Source organism: Scatophagus argus, chromosome 20 (assembly GCF_020382885.2).
Source record: "Scatophagus argus isolate fScaArg1 chromosome 20, fScaArg1.pri, whole genome shotgun sequence".
NCBI lineage: Eukaryota > Metazoa > Chordata > Actinopteri > Scatophagidae > Scatophagus > Scatophagus argus.
In genome coordinates, this window is record NC_058512.1 from 6974933 (window position 1) to 6993174 (window position 18242).

The following is an 18242-nucleotide window of genomic DNA, read 5'->3' on the forward strand; positions in this document are numbered from 1 at the left end:
CTGACAGAATTTCAGCTGCTTCTGTTTAAATGAGTCAAAAAGCCTACAGATAACACCTTGCTGCTGTGTTATTTCTCAGTAAGACATGAGAAGAGGTTAATCTCTGTGGATGACTGCCTTCATCCAACACACTGGCTGTGTTTGTCACTCTGTGAGCTTTGCCTCTCCTTTTGCTGCCTGTAATAGAAACCAGCGGGGGTCCGGCCTGGCTCAGTAGCAGCTCCAGTGTTTTTCTATCACTCTGTCACCCCAGCCATGATGAACAGGAGCAGGAGCAGCCCAGGGGGTAGCAGGAGGGAAAGGGCCAGCAAAACCCAGGAAAGCTTGTATGCATCCACCTTCCTCACATCTAAAGGCTTCTGATTAAGACTGATTGCTTGCAGAATAAACCTGCACAGCCCGGTGCGTTGCTTCCTTTTTCTGAAACACTGAATCCTCTCTAACATCCAAAACAATAATGTGTAATTTTCTGCAAATCCTTATGACAGACAGCAAGACAAAAGCCTTAATGAGAATCTATGAACGTGGCTACTGGCCAGTCTGCACGGTTGGCTGGGAGCTCCTCCCACCTCCTTGTGCTCTCCCCACGCTGCTGCAGAGGGCTCCTCCTGCTCTGCCTCGCCACTTCACCTCTGCACAGTGCAACAACAGCAGCAGCAGCAGCAGCCGCAGGAGGAGCAGCGTGCCGGCTGGATCTCAGAGCAGCCTGCAGCGGCACACAGTCTCCCGAGTCATTAACCTGTCACATGTGGGATACGCGAAGACAGACGGATATCAGCTCGTGCGGAAATCGGAGGATCTAGTTAGCTGTGTTGCTGAATATTTTTTTGACTGTTTTCTTTTTCTATTTTTTTTTTTTGGAGAGCTTTTGTGTTGCTAGGGGAGAGAAAGTCGGAGCAGGTAAGCGGTCTGTCAGCAGGCACTGGATAACCCTGGTGGGTTAACCCAGCATGGTTATATGGTAGCTGTAGCCTTTTTTCACCAAGTTCAGCGATGCCTGTTGTAGCTTCATTTCCCATTTGTTTCCTGCTGTTACACGCAGGTAAAGAAAACAACACAAACCCATTTTTCGCCTGTTCCTTCAGTGCAGGAGGACATTATGGGTCTCTTTCTACAATAAATTACCGTAAAACAAACGGACGAGACAAGTGTTCGGCTGTTTTATCATTATTATCATTATTATTATTATTATTCATCGCGTCTGAAAAAAACGGAGGCTTAAACCGAAAAAACACATGTGGTGTGGAGCCTGTGTCGAAAGTGTGTTCAAACAAGGGCTTGTAAAAAGGCTTAAGGTAGAAGTTCTGAGACATTAGAAAAAGTTGACAAGTTTTTGGCGGAAATCCGTACCGAGTATCGACAAAACAGGTTGCGCCCCCCTGAATGAATGGGCCGTGTGAGTGAGGCAGGCGTGACAAATGTTGCTTGTAAAAGAATTTCCATTCAGTGTGTGTGTGTGTGTGTGTCACACTACACACTGACCTGGTTATCAGACCGTTATATGGGCTATAGATTGTCTTATTATTTGATTATTAATGACAGCAGTCGTTACGTGCATTTCATTCATTGAAGTGTATGCGCTTTTGTGTGTTTTTTTGTGGAGCGCCGTATGGCGAAGTAATTCCATACAAAGCAGTCAGTAGGAGCTGCTGCAGTGAATCAACTTACAGTAATCCTAGAATAATAACCATCAGATAACCTATACTTCCTTTAAGACTCTGTGCGCATGTGGTTGTGTGTTTAGGGGGCTGTTCTGCTGCTGGTCTTTGATTGCTCGCTTGCTGCAGGAGGATCAGACAAAGTGCAGTTTTACCAGCTGTTGAGTGCTGATAAGCCCTCTAACCTTTACCTTAATTACTCCTCCTGGTCACCACATCTGTGGGCTATTTAAACTGTTGCCATCTAACATTAAGGCTTGGCTGCATTCTGCAATGGATTCCAGCCTGTTAGCTCAAAGCAAATGTCAAGTTTTGTGTTTGCAAGGGGAAGTTGACAGGCAGTTTTGGCTTTTTTGAGGCTTTTTTTGAGACATCTAGTGGCCATGCGACTGTTTGTGATGTGCAGTGTATGTACAGAGGTCATGGGGACATGTGGATGCTCATAATGTCTTTATTAGGTGGGCCAAAAACTGTAAATTCTGCATCGGACCAACATCCACCCTTATAACTTTTTCTTACATTTTTGTAGCCCATTTTCAAACATGCTCATGAAATGATTGTCATAGTCTTTGTTCTATATTGAAGACATGGCATGAATTTTGTTGTATGGTTGAACTGTGTGTGTGTGTTTGCACAAGTGAGAAATATTGGACCTTGAGCTTGAGAAGGTGTGGGGAATGTAGACAGCAGGGTCTATCTCTGTTCAAACAAGCTGGGCTGAACACGTAAATGAGAGTTTGAATAAACCTAATATAAGGTGCAGGCTGAGATATGTGTCTGTTTTCCCTTGAAACTTATCAGATGAACTGGAAAGATCTTCTGATTCCTTGTCAGTTTGGTCTTAACTTATGAACATACCGTGACAGTGTTCCGTTCTGTTTGTGTGTTGTTATTGTCCTATTGTTCAGTAAAACCCTCTGGACATGCTCTTGACTGGCAGTCAAGCAGCATGCCTGCTAGCCTAATGATGTGTGTCTGCAATCAGTCATCGCTTCATATGACTCATGCACGATGCCATAAGATGTTAGGCAAGGCTCCGTTTCCTCTGTTGTCGCAGGAACAGTTAAACAAACAGTGAGCTAGTGGGTGCTTTCCTGCCCAAACTGAGTCAGACAGAACAAAGAAAAATGTAAACATGCATTATCTCCACCAACAGGAAAACTCTCCATTCATATAGGATTAGTAGAGTGCAAGGTTGTAATACTGGAGCCAAAAATTACCAGTAGTCTTAAAAGTTCTCAAGGGTTTCTTGTCTTTTGTTCTGGTATTTACTCATCAATAAAGTACTGTAGCATTTAGGGTCTAATTAAGAATCATTATGGATAAAATAATGTTTAATGTAACAGTAATATTTAGGCGAACTGAGTGCATATTTTAGGGGAGTAATTGTTCATGCTCCTGCTTGTTCTGATTTTTATCATGAGTCTACATGGTGGGGTAATGTTGTTGTGTGTCATTGCATCACCTTGTTGAGAGGCAATTAAGGCTGTGTAAAGAACATAAAGAGGAACACCCAGACGCAAGAAAGCAAGTGATCTCCCTGAAATGGTGTTGATCCTCTCACTGTCGGTCCAGTTAAACAGGACACACAGAGGGAGAGGAGGGAGGTGTGCGTGAGTCAGTTTGTTTGTGAGAGAAGGAGGACACACATGTGGAGCGGGAGGTGTGTGTGTGTGTGTGTGTGTGTGGAAGGGGGAAGGGAGATTGTCGTGGGTGTGAGATTCACCCTGGTGAGACTTGCGCCCTTAGACATTCCTGACATTCCGACCTCCGGGATGCTTGAGGCTCCTCCGTCTTCTTCTTGCATGTCGGGGGCTGCAGAAGAGACTTGAGGGCTTTTATGTTGCAAGACTCACACCGGCAGGCTCTTTGGTTGAACACAAACCACATGCCCTCTAATTTGGGAGGCCATGGGAACAAGTAGACCAGCAGACAGCAAGTCCTCTTAAGTTACATCCTCAGAGGTCTTCTATGAGTTTAGGGACACTTGTCAGCCTGGACTCCTTCATCAGTTTCTTAACAAGTTTGAGTAGGTATTCGAACTTTTTAAATTTACTTTCTCATTTATTGATTTCTATCGAGTACAGAGCTGATACCCAAAGCCAAAAACAGTCTCTTATGTGTAAAGAGTGGAAGAATAAACTATGAGATCAGTGGGATCTTACATAATACAAGCTTGGTCACAAAGACAGTGGAATTATGATTATGATATCACCTATGGGCAAAAAAGTCCTAACATAGACACCACGACTTCATTCTATTAACAATGTACCTTATTGTTCTTTTTCTCTCCTCTACATACTGCCTTCTTATCAACATCCTGTGACGCTGCAACCTTCTGGGGTCCAGCCATGACATTTCCTCCCGAATCTGCGAGATCACTCAACAGCCACTTCTGACCAAACCTAATTTAGCACACCAAAGATGTCAGCGTGCAGTGACTTTGCAGAACACGTGTGGAAACCCGGATCTTGTAAGAACTGCTTCCACCCGCTTAGCGCGCACCACAAGACTGTCGGCGGATTGGGAGGCAGTCTGCCAGCCGCTTGTGTCAAGAGCAGTCTGGGAGGTGATGAAGAAGTAACAGCACCTTCACCATACAGCAAACCAACAATCGCTGTCAAACCCACTATGATGAGCCTTGACACCAATGAGTCCATGACTGATGTCAATATGAACATAGAGCAGGTGATTTTCTTGAATAAATGTCTCTTTCCTGTAATAAATCTTTATAATTCGTGACTGTCCAAAGCATTGTACAAATTTTTTAATGTGCCCTTATATTTATGTGTGACAGGAGAACACAAAGAGCCCAGTTGAGCGTTTGAGCCTGAAGAAGCTCTTGGACCTGTCGTCTCTTTACATTGACAGTAATGGCTGCAACAAGGCCCATAGAGAAGCTGTTCTCCAGAGTCCTGAAACTAAGATGGACTACAACAACTGCTTCTCTCTAGCTTCCTTATCCCCCAACATCTTGCCTAAAGACTCCATGATCATCAGTAATATCTTTGTCACCCAAGAGGAGGGAAGAGGTTCTCATAGTTTAAAGAAGAACGCCAGCGGAGATGCTTGTCGACAGCAGAATACAACCACCACAAGAACCAAGAGCACTTATAATGGAACTGGTGTGATGGCAAATCGTCAGGAGTCCCAGCAGGCCTCTGTGGATATACCTTTTTCTGTGGATATTGTCCCTTCCAGTCCTGCCACAGTTCATAGCAATGGTATCAGCAGTGGGAGTACTGCTTTTGTTACAGCTAAGACATCCAGCACTTCTCCCACCACAGCTTTAACTGTGGATACAACTACCCACAATCCTCCGCCATCCCTGCTCTCTCCCTCCATCCTGATTAAACAGACTAGCTTGTCGGACTCCTCTAGTTCTTATCGTAGTAGTACGGATTCACTTCCTGGGGCAGAAGTGTCAGCGAGCCCCCAAAACCCACCAGCCATGGGTAGCTCACAGTCACTTCCCAGCTCTCCGAATGGACGACGAGACTCAGAACCCATTTATGCGGAGAGCACCAAGAAAAAGCGCAGGCCGCAAGGAAATGAAGTGCAATCCCATCCTGAGTCCCCAGACCAGACTAAGAACTCACCCCAGTGCTCTGAGCTTGAGCTTTCAGGAGACAGTCAACGGGCCACCATCACTGTAATGGCCGCTCACACAGAGGAGAACAACAGGACTTTCTACCTGAGCAGCCCAGATTCAGCCATCAGCACCCAGTGCCACTTCAGCCCCACAGCACGTAAAGACCCCAGCAGCCCTGCCTTCCGCTGGCCTAGTCCCAGCCATAGTGCACCTTCTTTGGCCACCGAGGCCACCCTGGCCCCAACGCTCCACCCCAAGCCTCAGTCTAGCCCGCCCATTCCCCCGAAAAGAACCACCCGTTCTCCAAAGCTGGGTACCTCTAGCCTCTCACCGTCCATGTCTTCTCCAGTCCCTCTTCCTGAGCTCCCCAAGCTGAGCACCTCCAGCCTCTCACCATCCATCTCTTCTCCCGTTCCTCTTCCTGAGCTACCCAAACTGAGCACCTCCAGCCTCTCACCATCCATCTCATCTCCCGTCACTCTCCCTGAGCTTCCCATGCTTTTCCTTGTCTCTGCTAAAGAGGGACACTTCAAGGTTCATACGGAGAACCACAGCACAGCAGTGTCTGAACGTTGGCACAAACCCCACCACAGTTCTGGCTGGAACTGTCGCATCGAGGAAGAAGAGGAGGAGGAGGAAAGAGAGCGGAAAGAAGGGGAGAAGAAGAAGCTGGCCAGCAACCCAGGGACAACCTCTCAAGTGACAGGCCTGGTCACTGGTGCTGCTGCCTGGAATGAGGCCAGGGACTGTAAGGCCCCAAGCAGCCCCCTGTCGATGACAGAGCCAGGCACGGCCCCCCCATCTGACCCCAACAATGGTGCCTGTCAGAGGGAGACTGAGGGCACCGGTGCAGAGGAGGAGGGCAAGCATAACGGGAGGATGCCGGCCAGGCAACCTTTGCATGGCAGCTCATCAGAGCTGCTGGCAACAGGGAAGGGAGCAGCCAACAATGAAGCGAATCCACCACCTCCACCACCTAAGAAACTGCACAGGTAAGAACAAAGACCGTTTTGTTTGTCATTTACAAGTTCAATTATTGACCATCAAATAGGACAAAACACTAGCACTGTGTCTGGGTAGAGCTATATTTGATAGATATCATTCGTTATTGAGTTAATTATGTTGTCATTGAAATGTCAGAAGTAAAGAGAAAATGCCAATCAGAAGTTAGCCAAAGTGTAGGCCACAGCATTGCTTACTCACTTCCCCGAAGGACACAAATATCAAGGGATCCAGTTTATATACATATATATATATATATATAAACTATATATGGAGATTCATCAACTGTATGTTTTATGCTACTTTTTAAAATATTATTATTATTGTTCAGCCGTGCAATCTACTACTACTACAATCTACTCACATCTAATTTTTAACAAATGACAATGAAACAGCTGCGTGAAAGAAAAAGCCTAATAGTGGTTTAATTACACATTTGTATACTATACACTTGCTGTAAGAAGAATGCCGTGCATTTATCAAACTAGAACTGCCTACTATAGCACATTTGCGTGCTTGTCCTTCAGTCTACTACCTAAGATTTGCATTAGAAGTTATGGGACCGTAGTTCAGTCATGCAATTGTGGTTTCATTATATTCCATAATTTAACACTCAGCACATACATTTAGTCTAAATGCATTAAAGCGTTTTGATCTCTGATTGGACAGTACATATACTGTTGGTGCTGCTTATCAAATATGTTGCCTGTGATATGCATGCATCTTCCTGCAGTCGCGTGTGTGAATCTGACTGTGCCTTCTCCTTTCATAGCATCATTATTCAGCCTTGAATTAGCCTCCATGTAGTGCCTTGTGATCATTCAAACTGTCCCGGCATATTCCTCAATGCATGCCTTGTTCTATTCACACTAGCAATGTGACTTTTTCAGTTCTAATTAACACACCAAATGGGTCTATTAACTGTGCGGCGTTGTTGTAATTTTGTTTTTGCTGCAGCACAATAGCCAGAACTGTAAAAAAACAAAACAAAACACAAAAAAAACCACAAAAACCACGCCTTGTTCCGTTAATATTGTCAGGGACAGGGACAAAGTCCAGATGGGCAAAAAATCCTGCTTATTTTAAAGGCTTGTAAAAACATATTCAGAATGATAAAATTTCCTCTTGAACTATTACTCTACTACTCTATGCAGGGCTCCTTGACCACATAACATTTGCACACATGTTTTAACCTGAGTCTGCACGAGGCTAAGAATACACATTGCTGTCTGAGTCAGTTACCTAAAGCAGAAACAGAGAAGAGACCTTGTGTTGCAGTTATTAGTACATCAAATGATAGCCTCAAAATAAACTTTGTATTGTCTGGGGTCACATGATGGAGCATAACTTCCTCAAGAGACACAGATGTTCTACCATCTTGAGCTGCTAGAGTCAGCAAAAAGCTGAGTGAGAATGTCGCACTGTCAAAAACACAGATTGCTGATCACATTTCAAGGGCCCTTATGTTTGCAGTAATTCTAGTAAGGACCTATCTCTCCTGTTATGACATTGCTGACATTCTGCACTGATAAAAATACACCTTGACACATGTGGGAACCTGCCTCGGGTAAACCAGAGACCGTTGTGGCTTTCTGGTGCTTTAAGTTTATCGGTGGCTTTAGTATGTTTTTAATAAACAAGTGTCGCTGGTTACCAGGCATGTAATGGAAACTAATGACAACGTGCTGCAGGTAGTCAGAAGCTAATTCTTGTCCACAAATCTATCAAAACTTCATAGAAAGATTAATTATCGATAGAAAAGGGAATCATGTGTGTGGAATGAATGAGAAACATTCACAATGCTTCCCATGAAGCAGCATTCTGATGCCTTGAATTATGTAAAAGCCACAGATGGTTTGAAACATCCGCTGAGTCTTTGACCACATTAGAAAACACCAGTTTTCCCTTTTTCTATTCACTATAACAGGTCAGCCTACATATCATACGGTGGGTCAGCCTAATAGGTGTGTGTGTGTGTGTTTGTGCATGTGCCTTTGTCATGCATGAGTTTCTAAGTAAGAACTCTTTAAATGGGGAAGGCCTGTCAAATGGTCAGTGAAGGTTGCCAAAGGGAGGAGCTTTGGTGAACAGATTGTTACCCCCGGCAACTCCTACACTGTCCTCAGTCTGGCAGTCGAATGCCACCAATAGAAGCAGAATTTATAGATCAGCCATGTGGATTTAAGTCCACTGAGTTAGACTTGGGTTTGAATTGCCTTTTGCTCTATAAACTATCACTCCAAGACGTGTTGCCCCCTCCCTTCACAGATCCATTCTGATCCCTTCTGTGTAGCAGAACAGATAGCTTCTTGTTGCTGCCTGACAGACCTAAAGTGAACTACTTGGTCAATGAGCAAATGCTATATGAGATATGAGCGCTTTAATTTTATGCATCTGATGGATGCTGTTACTTTTCCTGCTGAGAGAGACTTTAAATACACATATGACTCGTGTGGAGCCAGGGTTGTGTTACTACACATGGCGGGGCTCTAGACAGCCACCGGTCTGATCCAAGGGGCATTTTGCACCTGTGGACACAGCAAGGACCTCTGCCTCTGCAGCCTGAGGTAGGCACCCGACAGCATCTTTTTCTCTAAAGTGTTCTTAGTAACACACGAGAATTGACGACAGATCTGTCATTAGAATTATGACAGGAAGTGGTGATGGTTTTGTTAATGCAGACAAATATATGTATGTCAGAAAGACTGTAAATAAAGCATCGGTGATCATTTTTGCAAAAACACATGGTTTTGAGTGGCACAGCGGCACATGGCATGTGGTCAACTTTTTGCTCTTTCTCCAGCTTTTGCGCCCTGCCCTTTTTGCTTCATCTAATCTTTTATAATGCTTTTTTTTTTCCTGTTGGTAAGATTAAAACAGTGGTGAGATGAAGATTTAAGTGAAATTTAAGTGTGCTACTTTATGTGATGTGGTGTAAACAAAATGAAAGTGTGTAGTAACGAGTAAGTTACAGAGATAGCTGACAGAGAATGAGATAACATTGCAAGGCTGGACCAGTTTTCTAAAGATAACAAGGACTGGTGTGAAACATTAATGGACATTTCTTTCAAAGACGCAATTTATGGGGTTGTATAGCCATAGTAACTATCCTGCAATCACGGAAAAGAAACAAAGCATGTCATTCTTCTCTGCACGACATTGTAACATACACAGGTTGCACAAAAACACATGCAGGACACATGCAATAAGCACTACCTTTTGTGAGTTTATATGATACAAAATAAAAACCTAAGAATCCAATATCCTCTCTCTCGTCAAAAACTTAACATTATAAGCTTGGTCATTATAAGTTTTTTCTTTTTTTTAAATTTTTGCATGTTTGTTGTAGGATTGCATTACAGTGTACAGGTGTTCATGATATCACCTGCTGAGTACAACCTGAGTCAGCCTGCTTTTCTATCCTGAATTATGTATCATTAGCATTAAGGTGTTGGGTGTAATCTGATAATAATATTTAATTTCATTGCTCTTGACGTTGTACAACCAGCTTGACTTAAAAGATTATTGCCTCTACATAAAATAGTCCTAGAAAACAAATGTATATGTGAGCATGTACAATATCGAATGCACATGAAGTCATCTCTCATATGTTTTCATTTTATATATATTTTTATTACAGAAAAGCCATTAAATAAGTGAAAGCAGTTGTGGTCCACAACAGCAACACTGCAGCTTAGCTCTAGTCTCATCTTACACTGTCACGCTGCTGTCTCAAGCTAGTTAGCTGTAACCCCAATGTGATATCTCTCTCTCTTTTTTAAATTATCTCAACCAGCTCCTCTCCCACAGCTATTATTAATACCACACACGTCAGGGTGGCTTATGTGTCAACAGATCACTGTAGCGTGATTGTTTACATTCTAAATCTGGGCTGCTGTTGTTGTCGGGCTGATTGCGGAACACAAATTAGGGTCGGTCATGATATCTCACGTAGCCTTTTTTTTTCCCCATCAAAGAAAGCAGCTCAATCTTTTCTGAGGAAATAAGCAATTAAGATGTATATTAATAGCTGTTTGGACTAAAACTGGGCATTTCAAGTGGAGTGATAAAACCCTGATGAATGGTGGGGTTTTTTTTGTTTGTATGTTTGTTTTTGTGACATGGTAATTAGCCAATTAGTTGATGGGTCGATCTGTAAATATTTTGGTAATTGATCTGCTAATTTTTAAAGCAAAAATGCCTGCCATTTGATGGTGTTGGTTTCTCAAATGTTATGAAATGCTGCCAATAGACTGAATATTTGGGGGCTTTGAACTGTTATTTTGACATAAATTTAGAGAACCTTCACCTTGGGCTCCTGGAAATTGTGGTGGGCAGAAAAACAATGAGCTGATTGTGAAAATGAAATGAAAATACTTATCAGTTGCAGCTGTTAAATGCTTGTATTATCTTACATGCTGTCCTTATCAGAGTCAAGGTCTTTTCTGCATGCCCTTGCTTGGAACGCTCACCCATCCATGCACATCCTCCTACAGAACATAAGCAATGACATTCTTTCACCAAGGAAAAGCTCATGTTTTGGATACAAATCTGAGAGATCTAGAGGGAGATGTGCACAGGGCATACACATGCACAAAGACTCTTAATCCTGCACAGATTTACCATTTCTCCTCTGCCTCAGCATTTCCACTGCCTTTCATCACTGGTCTTTTGTCTGTAAAACGATAGTGGACCCTTTAGCAAAATGCCCAGAGAGAATACCTAACCCTTTGTCTCACTCCTGTGCTCTTCTCCTTTCTCCCCTGCTCATCTGTTTGTTGTGCTGATTTATGGTGGAATTGAAGTCAGGGGCCAGCAGATGAATGGATAGAGTAGACATTTTGTGATGGAAGAGAGGAAGGACAGATGAAGGGATGGAGTTGGACCCTGCTTCCCCAAGCTATTAGGGGGTATAATGAGACAAGTGAATGGCTGTCACTCAGCTTAATTGGTCACCTTGATTAGGAAGTCTGCTCATGCACAGTTTTCCCTGGCATTATAAGCAGTCGAGCAAACTGAACATGTGGAATTCAAAGATTTTTTTCTGGTAAATAAAATCAGATAATCTGACAATCTTCCTTCTAGAAATGAAAGGTTGAATTCATAAACAATAAAAAACACTTTTGTTCAAATCAATACACTGCCAGAGCTTTTTAGATGCTTTGTAGTATTTTATGCCTTTATTTATAGCCTAAACAAGGAGAGAGAGAGAGAGTCTGGGCTGAACTAATGGGTAATGGTGGCCGATACAAATTAAGTCAGTTTATTCATTTTGTACAACCATTTTTTCATATGCTTTGGTGCTCCTCAAGACCTTTAAGCAGACTTGTTTGGTAAAATTGTAGAGTTCCCCCAAATGAATATTGGGAAATGCATGGAAATCCAGTGACTGACTTTAAGGGTCAGATAAGACTAGTGATATACTTTATATAGTGCCATACCTGATAGACTCATAACATAAGCCATAAGGTGATTTTTTTTTGGGGGGGGGGTTAGTAAGGCTGATTTGTTGCAATCATAATTCAGCATAATCAGGAAGTGTGCCTTTCCAACAAGGAAGTGGAACTACTCCTGACAGTACTTGTTTGTCATTTCAAACAAAACAATGTGCTCTTTCACATGGACTTAGTAATACATACTACCAATAACAGGACATGAAGGGGAAGTGGAGTACTTCCACATTCATAAAGTGGTGCACAGAAAGAAAATATTCTATTTCTGCAGAAAACCTACATACTAACTAGCAGGGGACACTGCAGTTGGCTCAGCTGATATTTTGGAAAAGTTGAGACACAGGCGGACAGCAAAACAGAATATACACCAAATATGGTTTGAGTGTGTGTTTGTTTATATCTTGTTAGTCACATCTTACTCAGTTACCCATCTCTGTTGTTTTGCTCCATTACAGAGTGTGCAGTAAGATGAGTGGCAGCAACATGGAGCTGGACCGCTGCAGCCAACAAGGGTCGGTAGAGAGCCCTACTTCATCTCTGCGGGGCCTGGGCAGTGTCAGCTTCCACGCTGCCTCAACCGACAACCTGACTGCTGACATTGGTAAGAACCACTCATATTCTGGCAAGGTTAAGAGAATTTATACCTGAGTGGTGCTAACAGTTGCTCCAGTAGAGACATACACAGAGAGTCCAAGGATCCTATCTGATAAGGAGAAGAATTTGAAGTTTATTGAGGAAGTTAGGTACTTTGTCCACAGCTCTTACGAGCATGTAGATGTTATTTTTTAGAGATTATTATTTGTCGTGCGTTTGCCTGCATGTTAGTTTTCTTGCTGTTCAGACACTGTTTGACTATGAAGATGCCCTCACCTGAGTGAAACTGGGCAACAACAATTAAAATAGGAAAGGACTGCAAAGTTTTATACCAGCAATATGTCAGCCCCTCTCTCCCTCTTTCACTGAGTGCACAAAGTTTGTTTTGACCAGGTGTTCATGTTCATTGACTGCATTAAAGATATGGCTCACAGCGAGTGGCATGTGTCCTTGGTTAAAAAAATCATCTTTCACATAGCTTTAAAATTCTTTGGTGCTCGGACGCTTGTAATTGCTGTAACTTCCTGGGCAATGTTGTTTGAAGAGATAATTATGGACTCTGATAACGAGGAAAAAGGGCTTGGCTACATCCTACAGAGTGCTTTTTTTCTGTACAATCTTCCCCCTCTGCGAAAGCAGTTATTCAAGACTGCACCACACAATTATCTCAGTATCTGTCTCCTCTAGTGTAATGTCAAGTTCCAGCTTTAAGTCTTTAATTGACAAATGGATCATAATTGGATGGAAGATGTTTTGAGTGTCAGCTTGAACCCTGGATTGTGGAAATTTCCAGCTCTTTTGAGGAAACAAGGTATGTGTTTGTATCAAGGCTAGGCAGTAGGCAGTGGCAGAAGGAGTGTAGTAAATAAATCACATTCACAGCTGTCACCCAGGAATATGGAAGTCTGTGAGTGCTGTGAGGTTGCAGGAAATTAACTCGCAAGGACACAGAGGAACAAAAGATATATGTTGTGAATCAGTAGAAAGTGAATAAAAATCCTCCAATGGTCATTGGTTTCTCTTTGTTCTTGTGTTTTTTTCCAGGTAGAAATTTGTCAATTCTAGTGATGGAATAGTTCGGGAAATATGCTATGGTTAGTTTAGCTTAGCATGAGGACTGGAGAAAGGGAGAAACAGGCTTTTGCTCCGATTTTGTTACTTTCAAACAGGACCAGGCCAGCTGCTTTCTCCTGATGTAATTGATTTTCTCTTTTCTTAGGTTCTCGGGATGCTTCACGGATGTCTTGTTCCTCTCCATTTACCAGAAGTCCAGTGGCCTCAGCCCCAGGGTCTCCTCACCCACCCTCATTTAGCAACTTAACTAACCAGCCACCTCCACTCCCAGAGAAAAAAACAGTCAATCGCACCGTCTCAGCTCCCGATAGTGCAAACGGAAAACCCTTTTTCCAAGCCTACCCACGCCTCCCTTTCACTGGCTCAGAGAGCAATGTGTGTCGCCCTGTTGATGTTAGCTCCCGGTCCAGTTTACCGTCCAGCCCTGTTGACCCGCGACCCATTTTCTCTTCCAACGAGTCTCTGGAGCGCTACCATGCCCTGCTGGGCCGATCCTCGAGGTCCCGGACACTGGATGAACCGCTGAAGACTCAAGGGCGCCTGGGTGTCCACTGCCGAAGCAGCGTCACCTGCTCCTCTTCCCCCCAACTCAGCGCACCCTTCTCAGCCTCAGAACCAGGTCTGGCACCAAATCTGGGCTCTAGCCTGCAGCTCCAGACCCTTTTGAGTAATATAGACAGTAGGGAGGGAGTTTACTCCAAACTGGGAGGCCTTTATGCGGAGTCTCTGCGGCGCTTGGCTCTAAAATGTGAGGATCACTTCACTCGCTCCCAGAAGAACCCACTTAAGTTCGAGGAAAGCAACTGGTCTCTGTTCAGACTGACCTCTAACAAGCCAAGCTGCAACGCAGGAGATGCTGTGTACTACTCTGCTGCCTGTGCCTCAGATCCCAGCAACTCGTACGCTGTAAAGGTAATAAATACTTGTACCGTAAATGCCTATTTTGAGTATTTCATGTAGTGACTTTGCTAAATATGTGTTTGATATCGTATTGTTCATCTGCAAAATTTCTCACTTCATACATTTTTTAATGTTTGATCGTTACAGGGATTAAATTATCTTTTGGACTTGCTGATATCTGAACCTTATGATCAATTCATGAATGGCCTTGACTGAAACAGCTGTGGGTTCTGTGTTTTGTCTGCTGTGAAGAAGACATGTTTTTGTAACATACAGATCATGTTTTATCTTTCTACTCGGATGTTGTTGTCAAGAGAGCAACTCACAGCTCACTCAAGATCATCATGACTACTGTTTAAGGAATAATTTGCACAGTGGGTGTTGTAAATTGATCTTTTAAGCAGGGATTTGACAGTTTGGGGATAGAGAGAGGAGATTAAAATAGGGCAGTGGTCTTGTTTGTTCTTAGGGATACAGATGGGATGGCCCGACTACAACACAAACCCTCATGGCATAGAGTGTAAACAACCAGGAAGAAGGGTGTGGATTCAGTCTTACTGACCTTTGTCTCAAAGTCATTAGTGCTGTACAAAGCAGCAGCTGTTTGTACAGTTATGTGTTGTGCCACAGTGTGGGTGCCCACAGTATTGCTTAATATCTCTAGGCCCAATTAATCTTTACATTCCAGGCAGGATTTACAGTCAAACAAACCCCTGTTGTCAAGGCCACACACACACAAACACTTGCACACACATAACTCAGTACAACTCAGTACACACCATGTAGTATGAGACCATCAGCACAAAAACTTATAAACTGATATTCACACGTAATGCCAGTGTGCTGAATACCAAGAGTGTAGATTTAAGTACTGTTAATCACAAAGAAGAGATTCATAAATCTTGCCCCCAACACATAAGGAGAACATACTGAAATGTCTTACTGAGGGTCTGTAGTGGTTTACATAACTACAAGTTCAGTCCTTTCATCAACTGGATGACTAAAAGCTTAAAACATTTTTTTAAAAAAAGCTTTCAGGATTTGGCTTAAATCTGCATCAAAGGTATTTATTTTACTTGAATGAGAGCAGGAACTGAATTTGTGCTGCCTTTGGATCCTCACTAACAAGAATTCCTCTCCTATGTTTCTTGGCTGCATCCTCTTCCCGTCTCTCTGTGTGTAACCCCCCCCCACATCCTTTTCTTCTCCTTCCATTCATCCTTCCCTCCCACTGTCCTGTGTGTTTATACCTCTCCAGATCTGTAAGAGTCCATCCATGGAGGCCAGGCAGGGTCATCTCTACAGTCTGTCAGTGCAGCAGACCATGCCGCCTCACTTCAACCTCCAGCAGGACTGTGGCCACTTCCTCGCCTGTGTCCCTCAGAGCATGTTGTCTTCAGATGAAGTCTCTCTGCCCACCAAACCTGCCTCATCGCTGCCTCAGCCTCCCACGTCTGCACCTGGCCAGCAGGCAGACAGAGAGCGAGTGGTTGTCATCACCTCTGAGATCCCTCAGCAGACAGCAGCTGACTTTGTTCGGGAGTTTGATGCGTTCCATAAAACTCAGCCAGAGGTCTATGAGCGCCGTGTATGTTTCCTCCTCCTGCAACTCTGTAATGGCCTGGAGCACTTGAAGGAGCACGGGGTCACGCACCGCGACCTGTGCCTCGAAAACCTGTTGTTGGTGCCTCATCACCGCAGGCCCTCACAGTTTCCCCAGCAGACAACCACTGACAACAGCACCGCTAATGGTTCAAGTGGTGGAGACATTCAACGTCACCTCCCCCGACTCCTAATCAGCAACTTTGCAAAGGCCAAGCGTCGCTGCTCTGAGGATGCTGCCTTGACTACTGTGGATCCTCGCATCAAACGCGACCAGGCCAGATTGGCGCCTGAGATTGTCTCAGCAGCCCAGTACCGTAAATTTGATGAGTTCCAGACAGGTATCTTGATCTATGAGCTCCTCCACCAACCCAACCCATTTGAGATGAGTCCAGCTCTGAAGGAACAAGACTACCACTGTGAGGACTTGCCTCCAATCCCCTCAGTCTCTCTTTACTCAGCAGGCCTCCAGAGGCTGGCCCAGCTGCTGCTCCAACCTGACCCCATTAAACGCATCCACATCCAGGAGGCCAAGCGCATACTGCAGAGCCTGCTCTGGGGTCCCAGGAAGGACCTGATGGAGCAGCAGTGGGAGAGACACGGACAGGGAGGAGGCTTTGTCAGTGGATCCCGACATGAGGGCCTCCTCAATTGGTTGGACGTGAAACGGGCCCTGCTGATGATGAAGTTTGCCGAGCGCTCACTGGAGCCCGAGAGGAACGCAGAGCTGGAAGACTGGTTGTGCTGTCAGTACTTTTCCTCTGCTCACCCTCTGTCTCTCTGCCATACTGCCGAACTGCTCTACTCGCTAAAGTGACGGCTTACTTTAGCATTAAAAAAGTGTGTGCGAGTTGAACTGAAGTATTGCTTGAATGTGTGTCAGATCAGAACGACCAATAAGACACTATAGATGAGTCCAGACAGTGTGATCCTTTGGAGATAACTGTGAACCTACCCACCTGTTTGTGCTACAGCTACATGCATGAGGAGCCACGCATCAAGCTAGCCGTCCACTGTCAGTATCCTGCTAGAGACTGTCAGCAAAGCAAAGAAATAACCTGTGAAAATTCTGCTGTTTTTAGATGTTCTCCTAACAGTTACAGACATATGGACAAAATCGCTAAAAACATTCACTCACAGACTCATGACATTGATAAATACATTGGTTTAAAAAAAAAAAGGAAGAATATGAATAGTATTCATAATCCTATAATACACTTACCAAAGTTTTATGTTTGACACTGTATTTGTGTGTATTTATTAAAAAGGACATTTTACCCACAGGCTAATAGTTCATAACTGTGTCAGCCAGCTTTGCAGAGTAATGCTTTGTCTACAAAATGTGCAGCTAACATTTGTCTGACATCTTAATAAAAAATATGAGGTCACTGGCACAGTCACTCTGTTGCAACTTTTTTCCGTCATGTTTATTCATGGGCACATAGTGCTTGTACTGTATGTTGTGTAAATATCACAAATTCAACTTTTCTTTAACCAAATCGAAAGCCGCAGAATAATGTCTTTTACTCAGTGAATACTGGTGTAATTGGTTGGAAAGAACCGGGCAGGCTTCCTTAAGTCTGTGTCGTGTCACAATCTTTGTTAGACAGCATTGCATAATTAAGAATTATTATAGGTGAATCATAAGCCATACTGTCTAACCGTCTACCAGAAGTCAATAGTAATTGGATCAACAAAACAGTTGGTGATTGCTTCTGCTGAATGGATGCCAACCTTTTTCCTTATGCTTGCTTTTAATACATATTTAAATGTTTTTACATTTGTCGCAGTGCCTTTTTGTTCTTTGTGTATGTTACCATGTCTCAGAAGTCAAATGTAAATATTGCTGATCATTCGTCCTTTGTGAAACTGGCCTTTCACAGAATGTTCTAGAAACAAGTTTGTACAGTAATTTGTAGATGAGCCCAAGCAGGTCTTTAAAAGCCATTAATATGAGCAGCAGTTAAAAAAAAAATATTTATGATATAATTTGTTATCCTGTAGTAGTCACTGGAATTTCTCTGTTTATTTTCATATGTGAGTTATCAAGGTACGTATGTACCAGCTGAGCAGTAACTGGAGCTGTTTTTTTTCCTCCTGTGTCCCATATAGGATGGAGGGAAGACAATAAGTTATCGTGTTTTTTTTCTCCAGCAAGAAATTTCTTATTAAAGCCCGGAGTAACAAGAATTGAACAGCCTGCATGCAGGTTTCAGTCCAGGACTGACTGATTCTAACATTGAAGAGAAGAACAAACATGATCAGAACTCACAACTAATTCATTATTGTTTTGAAATATTTTGTGTGTGCCTCACCTATTTGCATCTATCAATAAACTGTGCATATATTTTCTCACAGTATTATGTG

General features: G+C 43.4%; 1 protein-coding gene across 1 annotated transcript; it reads left to right on the forward strand.

The window, feature by feature from the left end:
• The first annotated feature begins 600 nt into the window (after positions 1–600).
• On the forward strand, positions 601–18235 carry LOC124051641 (inactive tyrosine-protein kinase PRAG1). The gene is made up of 6 exons (XM_046375212.1): positions 601–900; positions 4008–4346; positions 4456–6242; positions 12161–12306; positions 13519–14285; positions 15532–18235. Exons 2-6 carry the CDS (start codon positions 4083–4085, stop codon positions 16690–16692), a joined length of 4125 nt encoding a protein of 1374 aa, XP_046231168.1. The 5' UTR covers positions 601–900; positions 4008–4082; the 3' UTR covers positions 16693–18235.
• Positions 18236–18242: the final 7 nt, after the last annotated feature.

Excerpts from the sequence above, each read along its gene's own strand:
- LOC124051641 (XM_046375212.1), top strand. The coding sequence starts at position 4,083 with ATGTCAGCGTGCAGTGACTTTGCAGAACACGTGTGGAAACCCGGATCT. Across the intron at positions 6,243-12,160 it reads CCACCTAAGAAACTGCACAG|AGTGTGCAGTAAGATGAGTG; the intron begins GTAAGAACAAAG and ends GCTCCATTACAG. Across the intron at positions 14,286-15,531 it reads GCAACTCGTACGCTGTAAAG|ATCTGTAAGAGTCCATCCAT; the intron begins GTAATAAATACT and ends ATACCTCTCCAG.